This window comes from Pholcus phalangioides, unplaced genomic scaffold (genome assembly GCF_987345545.1).
Source record: "Pholcus phalangioides strain wild (caught in Gottingen) unplaced genomic scaffold, Ppha-v1.0 ptg000004l_1, whole genome shotgun sequence".
Taxonomy (NCBI): domain Eukaryota; kingdom Metazoa; phylum Arthropoda; class Arachnida; order Araneae; family Pholcidae; genus Pholcus; species Pholcus phalangioides.
In genome coordinates, this window is record NW_028301597.1 from 44,729,230 (window position 1) to 44,745,167 (window position 15,938).

The following is a 15,938-nucleotide window of genomic DNA, read 5'->3' on the forward strand; positions in this document are numbered from 1 at the left end:
CATTGAATGAATAAATGCATAAAGTTAATCTGAAATTGTTGTTTCAAAAAAAAATCTAAAACAATTTCTTCCAGTTATTCTGAATTTTCATAAATTCTGGAATTATTTCTTTCAATAGAGTAGGCTAATTCTAAGAAAAAACCGATTTTCTATGTTCTCAACCAGTTTATGAAAATGATCGGCGGGCCATAACAAAAGGCTCCGAGGACCAAATGTGGCCCCGCGGACCATGCTTTGAAAACCCCTGCATTAGAGTAGGCTACTATAGACAGGCCCGCCCTTATTTTCGTTCGGAGATGGATGGACCACTTGCACATTTCGGGGTGATAGCACAATAGATTTGGTAATTTGCTCACATTTCGGGGGGGGGGGGAGAAACCAGACCCCCAAGTTCTCTCCCCTCCTCTCACTACGGCCTTGACCATAGACATTTCCAAACAAGAATAAAAAATAACGTTGTAACGAGGTGTTTCGCTGTATTAAATCCGTTTAGGAAAAAGAAAATACGACCATGTTTTGAAAAAAAAAAGATGATTAATTTCATAACGATTAAAGCAATAAAAGATAAAAATCAGTGCGATTACATATATTTAGAAATTTAACATGAAAAAAACAGGCCTAAAACAACATTAAAAAGATAAGTTTTGAAATTAAAATTACTGATTTAATCATGATAATTATATTCGAAATTCCTTCAACGCCGGCGAAACGTAAAATTAGAAACTGATTGCTGAATAATAAAAACAATACGGTCTTGGCTAGACATTTGGCAAATATATTCGCGTTGGCGAGTCGTTTTTTCCGGGTCATTAGTTAATTTCTACATGCACGTGAAAATAGTTATTACGAAGCTATTATCATTTTAAATTCGGATTCATTTTCGCCAACACCAAATCTCGAAGAAGTTCAGGCCTCGTTTTCAACAAATGTTCATATTGCTCAGGTTCCATAAACTCTGATGAATTCTTCCATATGAAATCCATGGCTTGTTTCTTGACTTCGTTAGCTGAATGAACTTGAGCGTGGAGTAGAACGTCCATCGCATTCGATACATTTATCTCCGACAACACATACGTCTCGCAAATAGCTTTCAAATCCGGTATTTGGTACTTGTCGGCGGCTTCTAGGCAGATTCCGCCGATAACTTGGGACATTCGAAAGTATATAGTAAGTCAATCATGTTCTTGATAGTTTCGTAATCAAAGTCGGTTATTTCGATGAGATTTTCTTTATTCTCACTAAGGCCAGATTTAAACATCACGTCGAAATAACACGAATTGCAGGACAGGATGGGTCTATGGCAATCGATTTCCATACCATCGACTCTAATCACGACATCACTGCAAATTCCTTTCCGCAATAAGTAAAGTAAATCCCGCATTTTTTTGAGCTGCGAGATCTCCTTATTAATAAGAGTCTGTGTCGAATCAATCTCGACGCACACGATCACATGAAGATGGAAGTCGTTAACTTTCCTGTACGAAGACGGTATTGCAATATCGTGTTCCATAGAAAGGAAATCTTTACTCGTAAATAGAAAACAACCACTTTCTTTGGATATTTCGCGATCACCACTTTTGAGAACGAAAGTGAACTTGGTTGGAACATTAAGGTCCGGGCGTTTCTTCAAACAGAGTTGTATCTGGAAGTCAAGCTCCGATGAGACATCTTCAGAATCAGCTTCCGCACTTCCTAGTCGAATGAACCAAGACTGTTTATCATTGACTGCGTGAAAACATTTGCTCTTCAAAGAACGGTTGCTGGTCAACAGACTTCTTGTCAAGCTCCACACATATTCGCATTTCTTTTCAACATGCACGGAATAATTTTCGCTATCCGTAGCCATTTCCAACAAGGAGAACATCGTTTCTTTAGGAGCCTTCAAAGAACGCTACAACTACACTGCACTCAAGGTTGATTTTAAACCCAATCCGTATATTCTAGAATATATTCTAGAAACCTTGCCAATCCGTGTCTCAAGACAAAGCTGGGTGGTAAATTTGTAGTGAGCATGCGCAACAAAGAAAATGTAGTTTGAACTTTTATCCGTTTCTCTTTGTATACGGTCCATGTGGGGGAGGAGGAAGTCAAGGTTACCATAAGTTAACGCAGCGGCTCTCAACCTTTTTTGACTCGCGGAGCCCTATTTAGTATATTATTTCTATGGCGGGGCCCTGTTTGACCAGAGGAACCTTGAAAAAAAAAACCCTTCTTTTTTTGTGAACCTTGTAGGCCTCTTTTATTTATTTATCTCTATCAAATTTACTGATTTATATTATTTTTCTCGAGTCACCGCGGAGCCCCTGGGAGATGCACACGTAGCCCTTTAGGCTCCGCGGAGCACCGGTTGAGAACCCCTGAGTTAACGTAATATCGCCAAGTTGAGTGTGCGTGTGTCAGAGAGATAGTTTTCTTTTTTTAAGTTCTATTCCTCAAATTTCAAGTAATTTTTTTTTTAATAGAGTTGTTTCTCACCGAGAAAAAACAAACCTCTATTTTTGCAAAAATACCCTTAAAATTTTGGAGAGAGGATTGAAATTGCTGTTCAAAATTATGTTATTTGAACAATAATATAATTTTGAACATCTTATTATTATTTTCAGACCCAACACTGATCACGCGCACGCAAATACACTTCATATAGTAAACAAGTTGTCTGAGCTTCAACCGCGAAAAAAAATTCTGTAACCATTTTTTATGTAAATTCTGAATTTTTATTGGGATGCTGGAATTATATTTCTTTCATAAATTCTTAATTTTAATCAATTCTGGAAGTATATGATATTATACAGTATATCATGGTGTTATACCGTGACCCTTATTTTATTGGCATGAAGGTTCCATGAAACACAAAAGGTTAAGAACCCCTGATTTATTTTATTAATTTTAATTTACTTGGCCATGGTCTGAAAGAGGTTGAGAACCAGCATACTAAACATATATAAAATGTATTGTAAAATGCGTCTATATTAAGAATAAAAGAAAGAACTCTTCTCTGCTGACAAACACACAGATCAACTGATAAGAAAACTTCATTTACAGTACTTGGAATTTCAAGGAGTATTTTCACTCCTCAACGAAATTTGTAGGAGTAGAATTTAATTTTGATGGGAGTGAAAATATACTCCTTGAAAATTTACCTCTTCAAAAAAATACTCCTTGCAATTTTTTTAATAAAGTTATTTCTCACTGATAAAAGAAAATACCCATCTTTTTACAAAAACCCTCCTCAAAATTTTTACTCTTGAAAATTATATTTTTGGATAACTCTGACTATGAAATTCTCGAATTATTTCATAGTTGAACCAGAAGACAAGTTCACGCAAATGGATATATATCATAGAAAACAAAATCACGGGATGGATAGATCACAAGAATAATATACACGGATGGTACCTCGGTCTGCAAGTCACTCTGAAAATTTAGAATTAACGGGGGGAAAAGTCCCAGTATATATATACAAAAATTCAGAATTAATGGAAAAAAATTCCAGAATTTACAAAAATTCAGAATCACACTTAGTTATTTTCCAACGAGATCTGGTCTTTTTTTCGACCATTTAGCTGGAAAAATACCCATTTAGTTGCTCGTTGTTTTTTTTTTCAAAAAAATTTCTGTGTTAGTCTTTTATTAAATTACGTAGAAATACGGGAATTTCCCGGAAAATACGGAACGTATGGTCATCAAAATGATGGCTAAAATTAATTATGGTTGTTTATGGGCGGTTTCCAGTTGTTTTTGACGATGAATCTAGTAGGAAAAGTTTTTGACTGTTGGCAGCACTGTTCAGAATTAATGCAGAATAATCCCAGAATTGATAAAAAAATTTAGATTTAACGAAAGAAATAATCCCAGAATACATTAAAATCCCTAGAATTGAGATGAAAATTCAGAATTAATGAGGGGAAAAAAATCCCTAGAATTGATGGTGATTAAAAATTAATGAGAGGAATAATTCCAGAATCAAATAACAGTTGAACCTCAAACACTTTGTTTACTACAAAAAAAGTGTTTATGTGATGTCTACATTTTTTTACTTCTATTACTGTAAGTGCGGGGCCCGGTGCGACCGCACCTGTCGCACACCCTTAAGGGCGGCTCGGATCGAAATAATGCATTATTTTATATGAAATGAACGAAGATGAATAATTTTTTTCAGATATAGAAACCGAAATTATCGTTATATAATCAGGTTCAGGGGTCTGTCCAGTCGAAATGTGGGTCATTTTCCGGACCCTTCACAAAATTCCGAATCTGAAAAAAACGGACCCTTCATAAAATACAAATTAATGAAACCATAAATTCAGCATCTCATTTCTTTTGTTATAATTGACTAGATTATTTTTGCTTCCCACAAAAAATTACTTTTCACAAAATTAATGACCCTTTTCACAAAAATAAAGAAAATTTTGATAAAAATTGGGCCCTACAAAAAAATGTCTGGACAGACACCTGATATTACAGTGCTGGACAAATCCTAGGTGACAGGTCACCATGGCGACTAAAAAATTGGAATTGGTGCCTAATATTTTTCATGTATCGTAACGCAAATGAAGTCGAAGGACAGCACAAAAATATTGGAAACTATGCCGGCGCGTGTGCTAGTTTGTCCTAAGGGCGATTTCTCTACTCCCAGTCTTTGGACAAGTGAAAAAATTCACTATTTTGGACCGATTTTTGTCTGGAAAAAAAATTGCTTGGCACCTTCAGATTTAAAGAGAAAAAAAATTCAAAAATTCAAAATGAAAATTCAAAATTACTAAGAAATGAAATTCCTAGAACCGATAAAAATTCAGAATTAATGAGAGAGAAAATCCCTAGAATTTATGAAAATTCGGAATTAACGAGATAAAAAATCCCTAGAATTTCTGGAGATTTTGCTGGCGCCTAAATTTTCTTTCTTTCATTTGTCAAGCCCTGATATATTATGAAGCAATAGAATAAATAAGAAAAATAAATGAAAACCTGTGCTTCAGGTATTTATAGTCAATTACATATAAAATATTTGAATTGGCTTTCATATCATATGAAATAAACAAAATTATATTTCTTTATAAAATTAAGATTTCTTTTTAAAGTTTGAAAAGCCAATAAAAAAATAATCAAAAATCCCACTCACGTGATTCCATGGTTCTAGGGCAACGCTTTTGCCCTTTTTTTATTCACTCATATTGAAAATGGAAGAACAAAAAATAGACACATAATTTCGAATATTATTTCACCAAATATCCGGACTCAACTAGTTTCTCTCTAGCAGCAATAACATCGCTCAAGAGGTTGGGCCTCGTTTTGAGAGGCGTCAATTCGTTCATCAGTAGATTACCTTTCGAATTTTTCCACATGAATTCCATGGCTTGTTCTTTAACCACATCAGCAGAATACGTGTCCGCTTGCAACAGAATATCCACCGCATTCGATGCGTCGATATGTGGGATGATATTTCTTTCGCAAACATCTTTCAGGTCAGGAATTTGGTATTTGTCGGCAGCTTTCATCAGATTCATCAGAGATGCAAGTGACGACAGAGGAACAGTGTACATGAAGCTAATCATGGCCTTGATGGTCTCGTAATCGAAGTCGGTTATATCGATCACGTTTTCTCCACTTCCTTCCATACCCGATTTAAACATAACGTAGAAATAGGACGATCTCCAACACAGGACGGATTTGTGGCATTTGATTTCTCGACCATCGACTCTGATGATCACGTCACTAGTATCACCGTCTTTACAAGGTGAGTCATGCGAGACACCTTCGGTGGATGGGGGAGGCTCATCAAATGCTAAAAGAAGTTTTACACTCAAGTCTTTAACATTTAAGAACCTGATAGGTATCTTTTCGTATTCGGATAACGGATTAGATTTAGAAAAGACAAAAGAACTCGATATTTCCTTTATCACAGTACGGTCCACTCGCAAAATAATCCTGAACTTCACTGAGAGATTCGAAACCAGGTTTTCTGGTCGCAAGAAACGGAGTCGGAAAGCAGTCTCATTCCCGCTTTCTTTTATTTCAGCGATCCAATATTGTTCGGAAACACCGTCAAAGAAGCCCTCGCTAATGAACTGGCCGGTCTTCTTATTACTTGTTGGCCACTTCAATTCAATTCCTTCAGCACCCTTCAATGGCGTCGTCGTCATGGTGAGATTTCGTTGAAGAACGACCGTTCTTTAGTACCACGGGACAAGAAATACGAGTATCAAAGCAGCACTAAATCCAAGGTTTTTAGAATATATGAAAAACGTGAAGAGTAAAACCTTCACCCAGTGCTTGGACGTGTATCTTCCTCGGTCTCCCAGACAGGTAAAATTAAGGCGACTAGATAAGTGGCTATAGGTAAAATAACACCGGAGGTGGGAGGGGGGGGGGGAAGAACATCGTTACCAATCGCTATATTTTCTCGCCAAGATAACAGTTTCAGAACCATAATCCATGTTTTATCTGTGGAGACATCGACAACAAAGAAGTTACAGGTGAGATTGTATTCGGAGACACGCCCAACAATGTTTTGCATGAATAACGTCAATACGAAGGATTTAACAACTGGCTGTTGCGAAGATATATTTGGGAAAGAGAGAAAATTCAACTGCCCCTGCGGGGAATCGAACCCACCCGCGATGGGTTAGATTCCCCGCAGGGGCAGTTGAATTTTTCTCTTGCGGTCACTCCTTCGTATGAAGTGACTGAATGAAAGACCATGCGCATGACCGTATGAGCGACCAAGTGAGTTGGACATTTATCCCATGACATTTTGCTTGTCCTGACAGTGTGAATGAGTGATAAAGAGTAGGAGTGATCAAATGAATTGCACATTTCACCCTGACATTTCACCTACCCTGATCACATGAGTGACCAAGAAGTGACTGAATAAGTGACCATGCGCATGACCACATGAGTGATCAAGTAAGTGAGTTAGACCAGAGGTCTTCAACCTTTTTCTAGTAGCGAGCACTGCCTATACTCGTCATTAAAAGACGAGCACCCTTACAGCAAGTTTGACATACGAATGCATGAAATTAAGATGATTTCAATCCATGAATGCAATGGGTACTAGGTGCTTAATTGGAGTTGTTGAGCAAGTGCTCGCGAGCATGAAATCGGACACGAGCACTCTGGGTGGTTCGGGGAGCACTGTGGTGCTCGCGAGTAACGGGTTGAAGATGCCTGAGTTAGACATTCAGCCTCGGACAGGGCCGCAACTAGGGGTGAGCAGGCGGGTCTCGTGCCCTGGGCGCTGGACCAGAGCGGGGCGCAAATTCTATTCTCAAACCTCTCCTTCAACATTACAAAGGGGCACCAAAATACGCACTTGTCCCGGGTGACCAAACATCTAGTTGCTGCCCTAGCCTCGGATATATCAAACTCGACATTTTGCCCCTTGTATAAATATTATGTGAGTTATACGGTCACTCACTTGGTCATTCACTCACATTCACTTGGTCATTCACTCAAATTCACTTGGTCACTCATACGGTCACTTACTTTTTGATTCACACGGTCATTCACTCGGCCATACATACGGTCATTCACTCGCTCATACATACAGTCACTCACTCAATCATAGGACATATAAATACAGTCACTCGCTTAATCACTCATATTATCACTAATTTATTCACTCATACGGTCACTCATTTCGTCATTAATACGGTCACTCACTCATGCAGTCGATCGCACACTCACTTAGTCACTCATACAGTCATTTGTTCACTCATACTGTCACTCACCCACTTATATAGTCGCTCACCTAATCACTTGGTCACTCCCCATTTATATGGTCACTTACCTAATCACTTAGTCATTCATACACTCACTCACTCATGCATACGGTCAGGTGCAGGAGAAAGTCAGAGGCGAAATTTCCGGATCTCAGTAATACCATACATCCTGTAAATTTTGAATTTTCCATAATTCTAAAATGATTTTTCTCATCGACTCGAAATCCCAGATGGCATTTTGTCAAAAAGTGGCCGTCAGAAGATGCGAAAGATAAATGGGGGAAGCCACTATGGTTGACTGGGTGTTTGAATTCTGTGGGCCCATCTACCGTCTCCTTCATCAGAATGTTTTTCCCGCATCACCCCTCCCAACTCAAACTACCCATATCCTATGGGTCGAATCTAGGATTCATAAGATCCTAGCTTCCATCAACCCCCCCCCCCTCCCCTTGGACCATTCCATCGTCCCCGGGGGCGATATTGCCGTCTTCGGTAAACACTACGATAGTGGGAATCAGTCCGGAACACCAATTGACGTTACGGCCGAGGTATCTCTATAACCAAGGTTGATGAGGGCTTAGCGAGTCAGAGCCCAGGGCAGCAATTTCAGATGAGCGGCGAGTTCGAGAATGAATTATATTTCATTAAAACAACCAAAAGCCTTGTTGGTTGCATTTTTCAAGTTTTATAAAAGAACTTTTATCAAAATTTTGTATTATAATCCCGGCTTAAGGATAACGATATGCTATGGGTATTCAAACTGATTTAAAATTTCATATGAAATTACTTATATTTTTTTGTTTTTTACTTCAAAAACATCATAATCTTGGCTCAAGTTTCCCCCCCCCCCCCACCTTGCCTACACCAGTGGTAACTATATAGGAGCACCAGGAAAAAAAAATATCCGGATATGAGAATCAACCGCTTATAAGAATCAAAATGACCGAACCAAACATGATTCTTATACAAGCGTCGTCTACTGTATGTACAGTAGCCACTGCTTATAAGAATCACTGATTATAGGAATCAATCGCTTATAAGAATGAAATCGGCAAAACCAAATGTTATTTTAACGTAGGAAAATCGTCGGTTGTAAGAATCAGATTTCCGCTTATAAGGATCAAAAAAAAATTTTTTCTCCAAAACTGTCACCTTTAAACTCAGTAGTAGGAACTTGTAAAATATTTTTGTTATCTACAAGATTATTTTTGAGGACCACTTATTGTCACTCTTAACTTTGTAATAATCATCCAATACTGACTGCCCCCCACAAGGTCATCTTAAGAGCATCATGCCCCCCGGGACAAGTGAGTTTTCTGAAGCCCTACCTGGCTAAAAATGCTTGCCTATAAATTTACATGTTTTTTTCCTTGAAAATTTCAATCAGATCCCATTTTTGTGGGGCCCCTTTGGACATGCGTTAAGACGGCACTGCCACCGAATAAATAGTAAGGAAGCTTTGTAGTAAAGTGAGCTTCCATGAATGACAGACCTTGAATGATAGGGCCTTAACTTTGGGGGTGCGTGAGTAGACGGATCTGGTGCCACGGGTGCTTGACTAGAGTGGGGGGCCCTGAATTGACTCTCTTATTATACGGGGGTAGCAAAATGCTTGCTTGCGCCGGTTTTTTTAGTTCAAAAACATCGCAATCTTGGTTTAATCTTGGTAGGGCGTAGCCAGGGGGGGGGGGGACTTGGGGGTCTGGTCCCCCCCCCCGAAATGTGAGAAAATGACCGAAAAAAGGGAAAAAGATGGCCATATCCATTGTTCTGTCACTTTGGTCCCCCCCCCGAAATGAAAGTGGTCCCCCCCCCCGAACGAAATTTCTGGCTACGCCCCTGGTTTAAAGCGCTCCTTGCACTCCTTACGTACTACAGTGGTAACTATATGGGACAGCAACAGAAGAAAAAACTCCAGATATAAGAATAAATCACTTATAGGAATCAAAATGGCTGAACAAAACGTGATTCTTAAGCAGCGGCTACTGTACGTGCCTTTCTTTCATAACTGTAACTGGAGCGAGAAAGTGCCAAATGTGGTTGGCATGAAGCATTCGTTATAACTGGGAATGCTTTTTACGTTGTTTTGTGGGCACACAATAGCGAATGTGACAGTCTAGTTCCCCACCCCCAAAAGTTCAAAAGCTTATAATTCCAAGAAGGATCAGTGTTTGATCTCATTTGTTCCAAAAATGAAGTCACCAGGTGTTTATCAGACAAGGCCGTCGTCAGAAGCTACATTCGACCGCGCCCTCGGATTTTCCTTATCAGGAACGGCCTTGTTATCAGAGATTTTCCCCCCTCTGATAACAGAACAATGAAGAAAGTTATTTAGCATTATACGGTAAGCAGTATACAAAAAGAAGCATTTACAAGATTAGGTGGTGATTGTGCACTGATTGACCACACCATGCAGTTTCAAAAACCACCTCCTACCTGTATCATTTATAATAGGCGGCAGGCGGATGCGTATTTAGAGGGTGGAGCGGACTATATCTCAGGAGCAGGGAGGGGGGAAGTAGGTTCGTGCAAGTCATACATGCTCAAAGGTGCATTAAGAGCATTAACTTACAAGCGGCTTTGTACATGCTCGACCCATGGCATGCGGGGCCAAATGTAGCCCTCTGAGACATCTGATGTTGCCCACGACTCCAAACCTAATTTTTTTTTTTTTTTTTTAAAAGAACCCAGTGGCAAATTTACAGCTGCTCATTCAAGTGACCCACGGCGCATAATATCCCTTATGGCAGGGCAGCATAAATCGCAAATAAATCTAGGCGCCAGAATAACTTTTTAGGCCCCCCCCCCCCCGAAACAACTTTTACTCGAAGGAAAAGGCCCAAAATAACGCTTCTTTTGACTTTTTCAGGGTATAGTGACCCTCTTTCATGTCGGCAGATATGCTGCTATAAATTTCCAACATTTTATGCTGCCCTCGGCCTGCAATTTAGTAACTACAAAAAGAAAATTAAATTTTGCAGGTGACAATACGAATTTTTTAGTTGCCGTGATGACTTGGTGCGTGGGGTTTATCCAGTCCTGACATAAGGAGCCCATGGCACATTTCCAGATCCTTTGAGTGAACCACTTCATATTTATAGATCACTTAGCTGACTCGGGATGTAGTTTAAAATCACTCAAGTGGCGACGGCTCAAGTGACCTGCGCCACATTTCCCAGATCCTTTTAGTGACCAAAGCCGCTTGTAATGCAGCGACTCTTAATGCAGCTTTGTTAGTGACCCGCGTTGCATTTACTGATAGCTTGAGTGACCCGCGATACAGTTCCAGAGCACTTAATTGGCCAGTGGTGCAACTTGGGCGATGTTCTACATCCCTTCAAGTTACCAGCTGCATAGTTCCAGCTTACTCAAGTGGCCCACGGCTCATTTAAAGATCACTGAAGTGGCTCACGGCCCATTTCCTAGTTCATTTAAGTGACATTCGGTCAGGCCCGCAACTAGAGTGGAGCAACCAGGCCACTGCCCCCACAAAATAATGTGCACGTATTTTGCGTAATAACTTGACAGAATCGTCAATATTGTCAAGACATATAAGTAGGTAACATACTGAAGAAATGAAACGAAATAATTAGTTTCTTTGGCAGAAAAGGCAAAACCAAACGCTTCACTACAACACGATCCAGGGCCGTAGCCAGAAATTTCGTTCGTGGGGGGACCACTTTCATTTCGGGGGGGGGGGAGGGACCAAAGTGACAGAACAATGGATTTGGCCATCTTTTTCCGGTCATTTTCTCACATTTCGGGGGTGGACCAGACCCCCAAGTCCCCCTTCCCCCCTCGCTACGCCCTTGACACGATCATAGATTTTGGGAATAATGCAGCCTTCCATTTCGCTTCTTTTGGGGTAGTTCAGCTGAGGGCAAAAGAAGAAGTTGTAAAGCAAAGTACTATCTCCACATCGTATAGCGTGTTTACAGGGCGAGGGCATAGCCCAGGGCGGAAAATTTGAGGGATGAATGGTCAAGAAAATTAGTAGAATGGGAGAAGTGAGTGAGGCAAAACTTGTATTACTCTCAATAAATTTCTTTTCTCCCCCCCCCAAGGGTGGGGTTAACAGAACTTTAAATTTACTATAGAGAGGCCCGTTTGAAGTCCGACATGGGGGGGGGGTGGCTAAAAAAATATCGCAACCTAGGAGCCCTGCTGCAGGATGTGCGGGGTGGGGGGGGCATGATAGATTAGCATCTGCCGAGACATTTAGGGACTAGATCAGTGAGTGACCAAAAAGAGGGACCTAGAGGAGGGTCATGAGGCGTTCAAATGTAATATAGAGGGAATCATATCACAGAGTAATTTTCAGATTACCTAATCCACGTGCGCGAATCCCCATGTAACAGCTAGTTTGATACATATATATACAGGGTGTCCTGTAGGTGCTATCACGGCGTTTATCTCAACCGCCGTTTGTCGTAGAGGCATGATTCCAATTTAAAAAATGCTCAACCAGGCGTTCAAAAATTACCCTGTACCAGTTTTGAGAGTGAAAATACATTATGTAACAAAATAAAAAAAAATCTAAATTTTTATACGGTCCTCCTGTGCTCTAACATCTAATAAGAAAGTTGTAGCCCTGTGTTTCCTGATGCCAACAAAAAACATTCCCTGTTTCTAGGTGTAATATTCACAGAGATATTTGAATGTGAAAAACGGAGGAAATTTGGGAAAGAACAGCGTTAAATGCGGAAAACCGTTTTACCCCCCCCCCCCCCACGTATATATATACAAAGGTTTTCAACAGCTGGCTGATGCGAATATGTATTTAGGAAAGAGAGAAAATTCAATTGTCCTTGTGGGGAATCAAACCCACGTCCTTTCACTTTGTGGTCTAGGCCCTAGACTCTAGGGTGCTACGCCGGAAAGTTAGAGGACGTGGGTTCGATTCCCCGTACTGGCAGTTGAATTTTCTCTCTTTCTTAAATACAGTCGAATCCCGTTATAACGAACTCCAAGAGACAGGAGAAATCACTTCGTTATAACGAAATTTCGTTATACAGGAATTAAAGGTTTTTGCATTGTTCCTATGTAAACTTATCTGCGGGATTAGAAAAGTGTTCGTTAACACGAGGTTTTCGCTATAACGGTATTCATTAAAATGAGATTCGTCTGTACATCTTCGCATCTCAGCCAGCAGTTAAAAACCTTTGTATGGATAGCGGAGAGTGACATCATACTCGCACCCTGTATATTTCAGTGGGTGAAAAAATATCACAAAACAATAGTTCGTTGGCCTCAGCAATGAATTTTTTAATGCTTACTTTTTGGTACCGTGGCTCCCAAACAAGCGTTTTCGACATTTTTTTTTTGTCTCTGCAATGGTTTGTCACTCACTTCTTTAATAATGAACATGAAAAACAAACCAGGCAGCACATAGCTAGTACAAAGCAGTGTATAGCTAGTACAAAACAAAACTACAATCACAGATATTGTTTCGGGCATCATGGTGCAAATTTAATTTTTTAGACAATATATGAATGTGTTGAAAGTTAGATCGAAATCAAAAATCAAGTTTCAGTCGATGTCCCAGACTTATGTTCATAGTTTCTTGAGAAAGTGTTTTCTTCTTGTGAATGCTCTAGGATTCCATTGACATTGGTGGATGTTGATGATGTCGCATACCCCGAGTTCTAGTCGTTTCAAGCTCTAGTCGTCGACGAATTCGTCATTTCATTCACAATTTTTTCTACAGCCTCACGATCCGGAAGAAAGATATTTTGAGGGCAATAGGCGTTGACGTATTTGAGATTTTGAGCAGCTTGCATAACTTCTATGAAAATGTTTTTGTTCACATATTCAAACCTATTAAAATCCAAAATTTCGAGCCTTGGGTTCGGATTTTGATGCAAATAAGCTTTCAGAACTTCGGTTATGACACGGCGTAATCTAATAATTGAGAATATATGAATTTTTCTTATAAATAATTAAAAAGTTTTTTACTAATTTTGTTTATATTCTGAAATATAAATCAGTTTTCATTGCCTGAAACATTTACAAGACAATTTTTTGTATAATCACACCCCAATGACACCTCAGTTCGAGGTCTCCTGGTCCTGATGAGAGGTTTCGAAAAAGTTTGGTTGTACAGATTTTAGAAACCTTCAGATTAAAACCTTAAAAAGTTATTTAAAATTAAATAAATTTTCAGAAATTAGTTCAAAACAAAGCGTAAAACTCAAAGTTGATTGACAAAGGAAGCTATTCTTATACAATCGCCTTCATTCTAAGAAGATACAGAACTGTTGTTTTCTTCAATGTACATACACTTAAATACTGTAACCCTCACGTTTCTTTGCATGTTGCCAAATTCAGCCATGTTGGTTTCATTTTCTTGCTTTTAAACTTTAATATTGTAGGCTACAAACTTCAATATTGTAGGCTACAAACTTCAATATTCCCTGTCTTCTTGACGGGAGAGAGAGATGCGAGTCACCACAGAGAATATTCTCTCGAAGGACTACTATTATAAATAACTTGAGAATAATTCTTATCATTTTCAAGATAATATTTTCAAGGATATTATAAATAATCGTTCCTTTGTTATATGCAGTCGTCTATAACACCACTATGACATAATTAATTTTTTGGAATCGATCTCATCAGGCAAATTTGAATAAGACAACAAAGGGGAAAATGTAACCTCTTCTGAGAACTTATTTTCTAGTTCTTATCTGTTAGTCTCCCTATTCAGAGATGTAAATTCGATCAGCCTTGTGTATTTGAACAGTGGTAAGGGCGATTATGCTCTGCACACTATTGACGGATAAAGTGAGACAACAAGAAAAAGAAATGTTAAACGCTAGGGCACACGCATAATCACCATTTTCGTTTCTTTACATGATAAAAAGGAGGAAAAAGCACGTAGTGAATTTTCCAAGTAGCCCTGGACCTCCCCCCCAGAAGGGGACGAAGAGCTTACGTTGCTTCTGCTAGGTGTCTCGCAGTTTCTCCAGTGAATTTTCCGAACGTTGTAAGCGGGAATAGCAAAAAAGTTAAACGTTGTATCCGGGAAAAGTTAACATCAATATAGAAAAAAAGTTAAATCCGCGAAAATCAGTCGTACTAAGGCGGGAACGTTATAAGCGGGATCGACTATATTACCCGACACACCATCATTGAAAAAAATAGCGTTCCATCTAACAACGGTGAGAATTCAGAATTGAGCTGGCTAAAAAAAATAAGCACTGCAGAATAAAATGCACCTCTTGTAATATGCGTTGTGTTTAGTTTCAAATTATTAGACACATTTCCACCAATTAATTAGCACTTTTGAAAACTTGCCAGAGTAAATATCTGAAAGTGAAAAAAAACACCTTCTCTTATAGCCATTTTTTATTGATAAAATTAAATGAAATGTTTATATTTTTGTAGTTTAATATTCGTTGAACACTTTTCTCTAACCGGCAACACTTTCAACCACTAATCCACAATCTCCTTGTGACATCTGATCTCACTGACCGAGCCATTTTACAGGTTACTGCTAAAACTTGAAACTGGTAAAACGGATTACCCGCATTTAATGCTGTTTTCTCCCAACATTTTTTTCCCTTCGTTTTTCAAATTCGAATATCTCAATGAATATAGCTCTTAGAAACGTGAATTTTTTTTTTGGCATCAGGAGTGACAGGGCAACAATTTTCTAATTTGGTTTTTGAGAACAGGGTGTCCGCATAAAAATTTAACATTGTTATTTTAATGATTATACAAAAAACCCCTTGCAACATGAATGACATATCTCTCAGTACTACACGTTATTTGGATACTTTGTTTTGATTGGGAGTATGCCTTTAGGAAAGCGCTTCTCAACCTTTCTGAACCCAAGGACCAGTAAAATGCCTGTAACAGGGACCACTCGTGTGCCGTATTACGGGACATTCCTGTAGTTTTGGTCGTTCCGAATTGTTTTATACGTTTGTACCGTTTTTTCAACGATGCTTACTTGAATTTGTAATGTAATTTGTAATTACTTGTAATGTTTATTGAAATCGTTAATAAACGGAGTTTTGTATAATTGTATAAATTTTGTAATTTTGTAACGGAGTTTTCATGACCTATTATGATAATTTAGCTGCAAATACAAATATTCAACTTACATTATTTGTAGGGATGGGACGAATAGTGATTTATCCGAATACCGAATATTCGGCGGCCGAATATCACACAATTTCTTTAAAATTCATCAAAATTATGAATAAGATTGACATT

General features: G+C 38.9%; 1 protein-coding gene across 1 annotated transcript; it reads right to left on the reverse strand.

Moving 5' to 3' along the window:
• Positions 1-1,123: 1,123 nt before the first annotated feature.
• LOC149087662 (protein roadkill-like) lies at positions 1,124-1,864 on the reverse strand. Its single transcript, XM_089231942.1, has one exon. The coding sequence runs from the start codon at positions 1,862-1,864 to the stop codon at positions 1,124-1,126; it is 741 nt and encodes a 246-aa protein (XP_089088068.1).
• Between the last annotated feature and the right edge of the window lie 14,074 nt (positions 1,865-15,938).

Excerpts from the sequence above, each read along its gene's own strand:
- LOC149087662 (XM_089231942.1), bottom strand. The coding sequence starts at position 1,864 with ATGTTCTCCTTGTTGGAAATGGCTACGGATAGCGAAAATTATTCCGTG.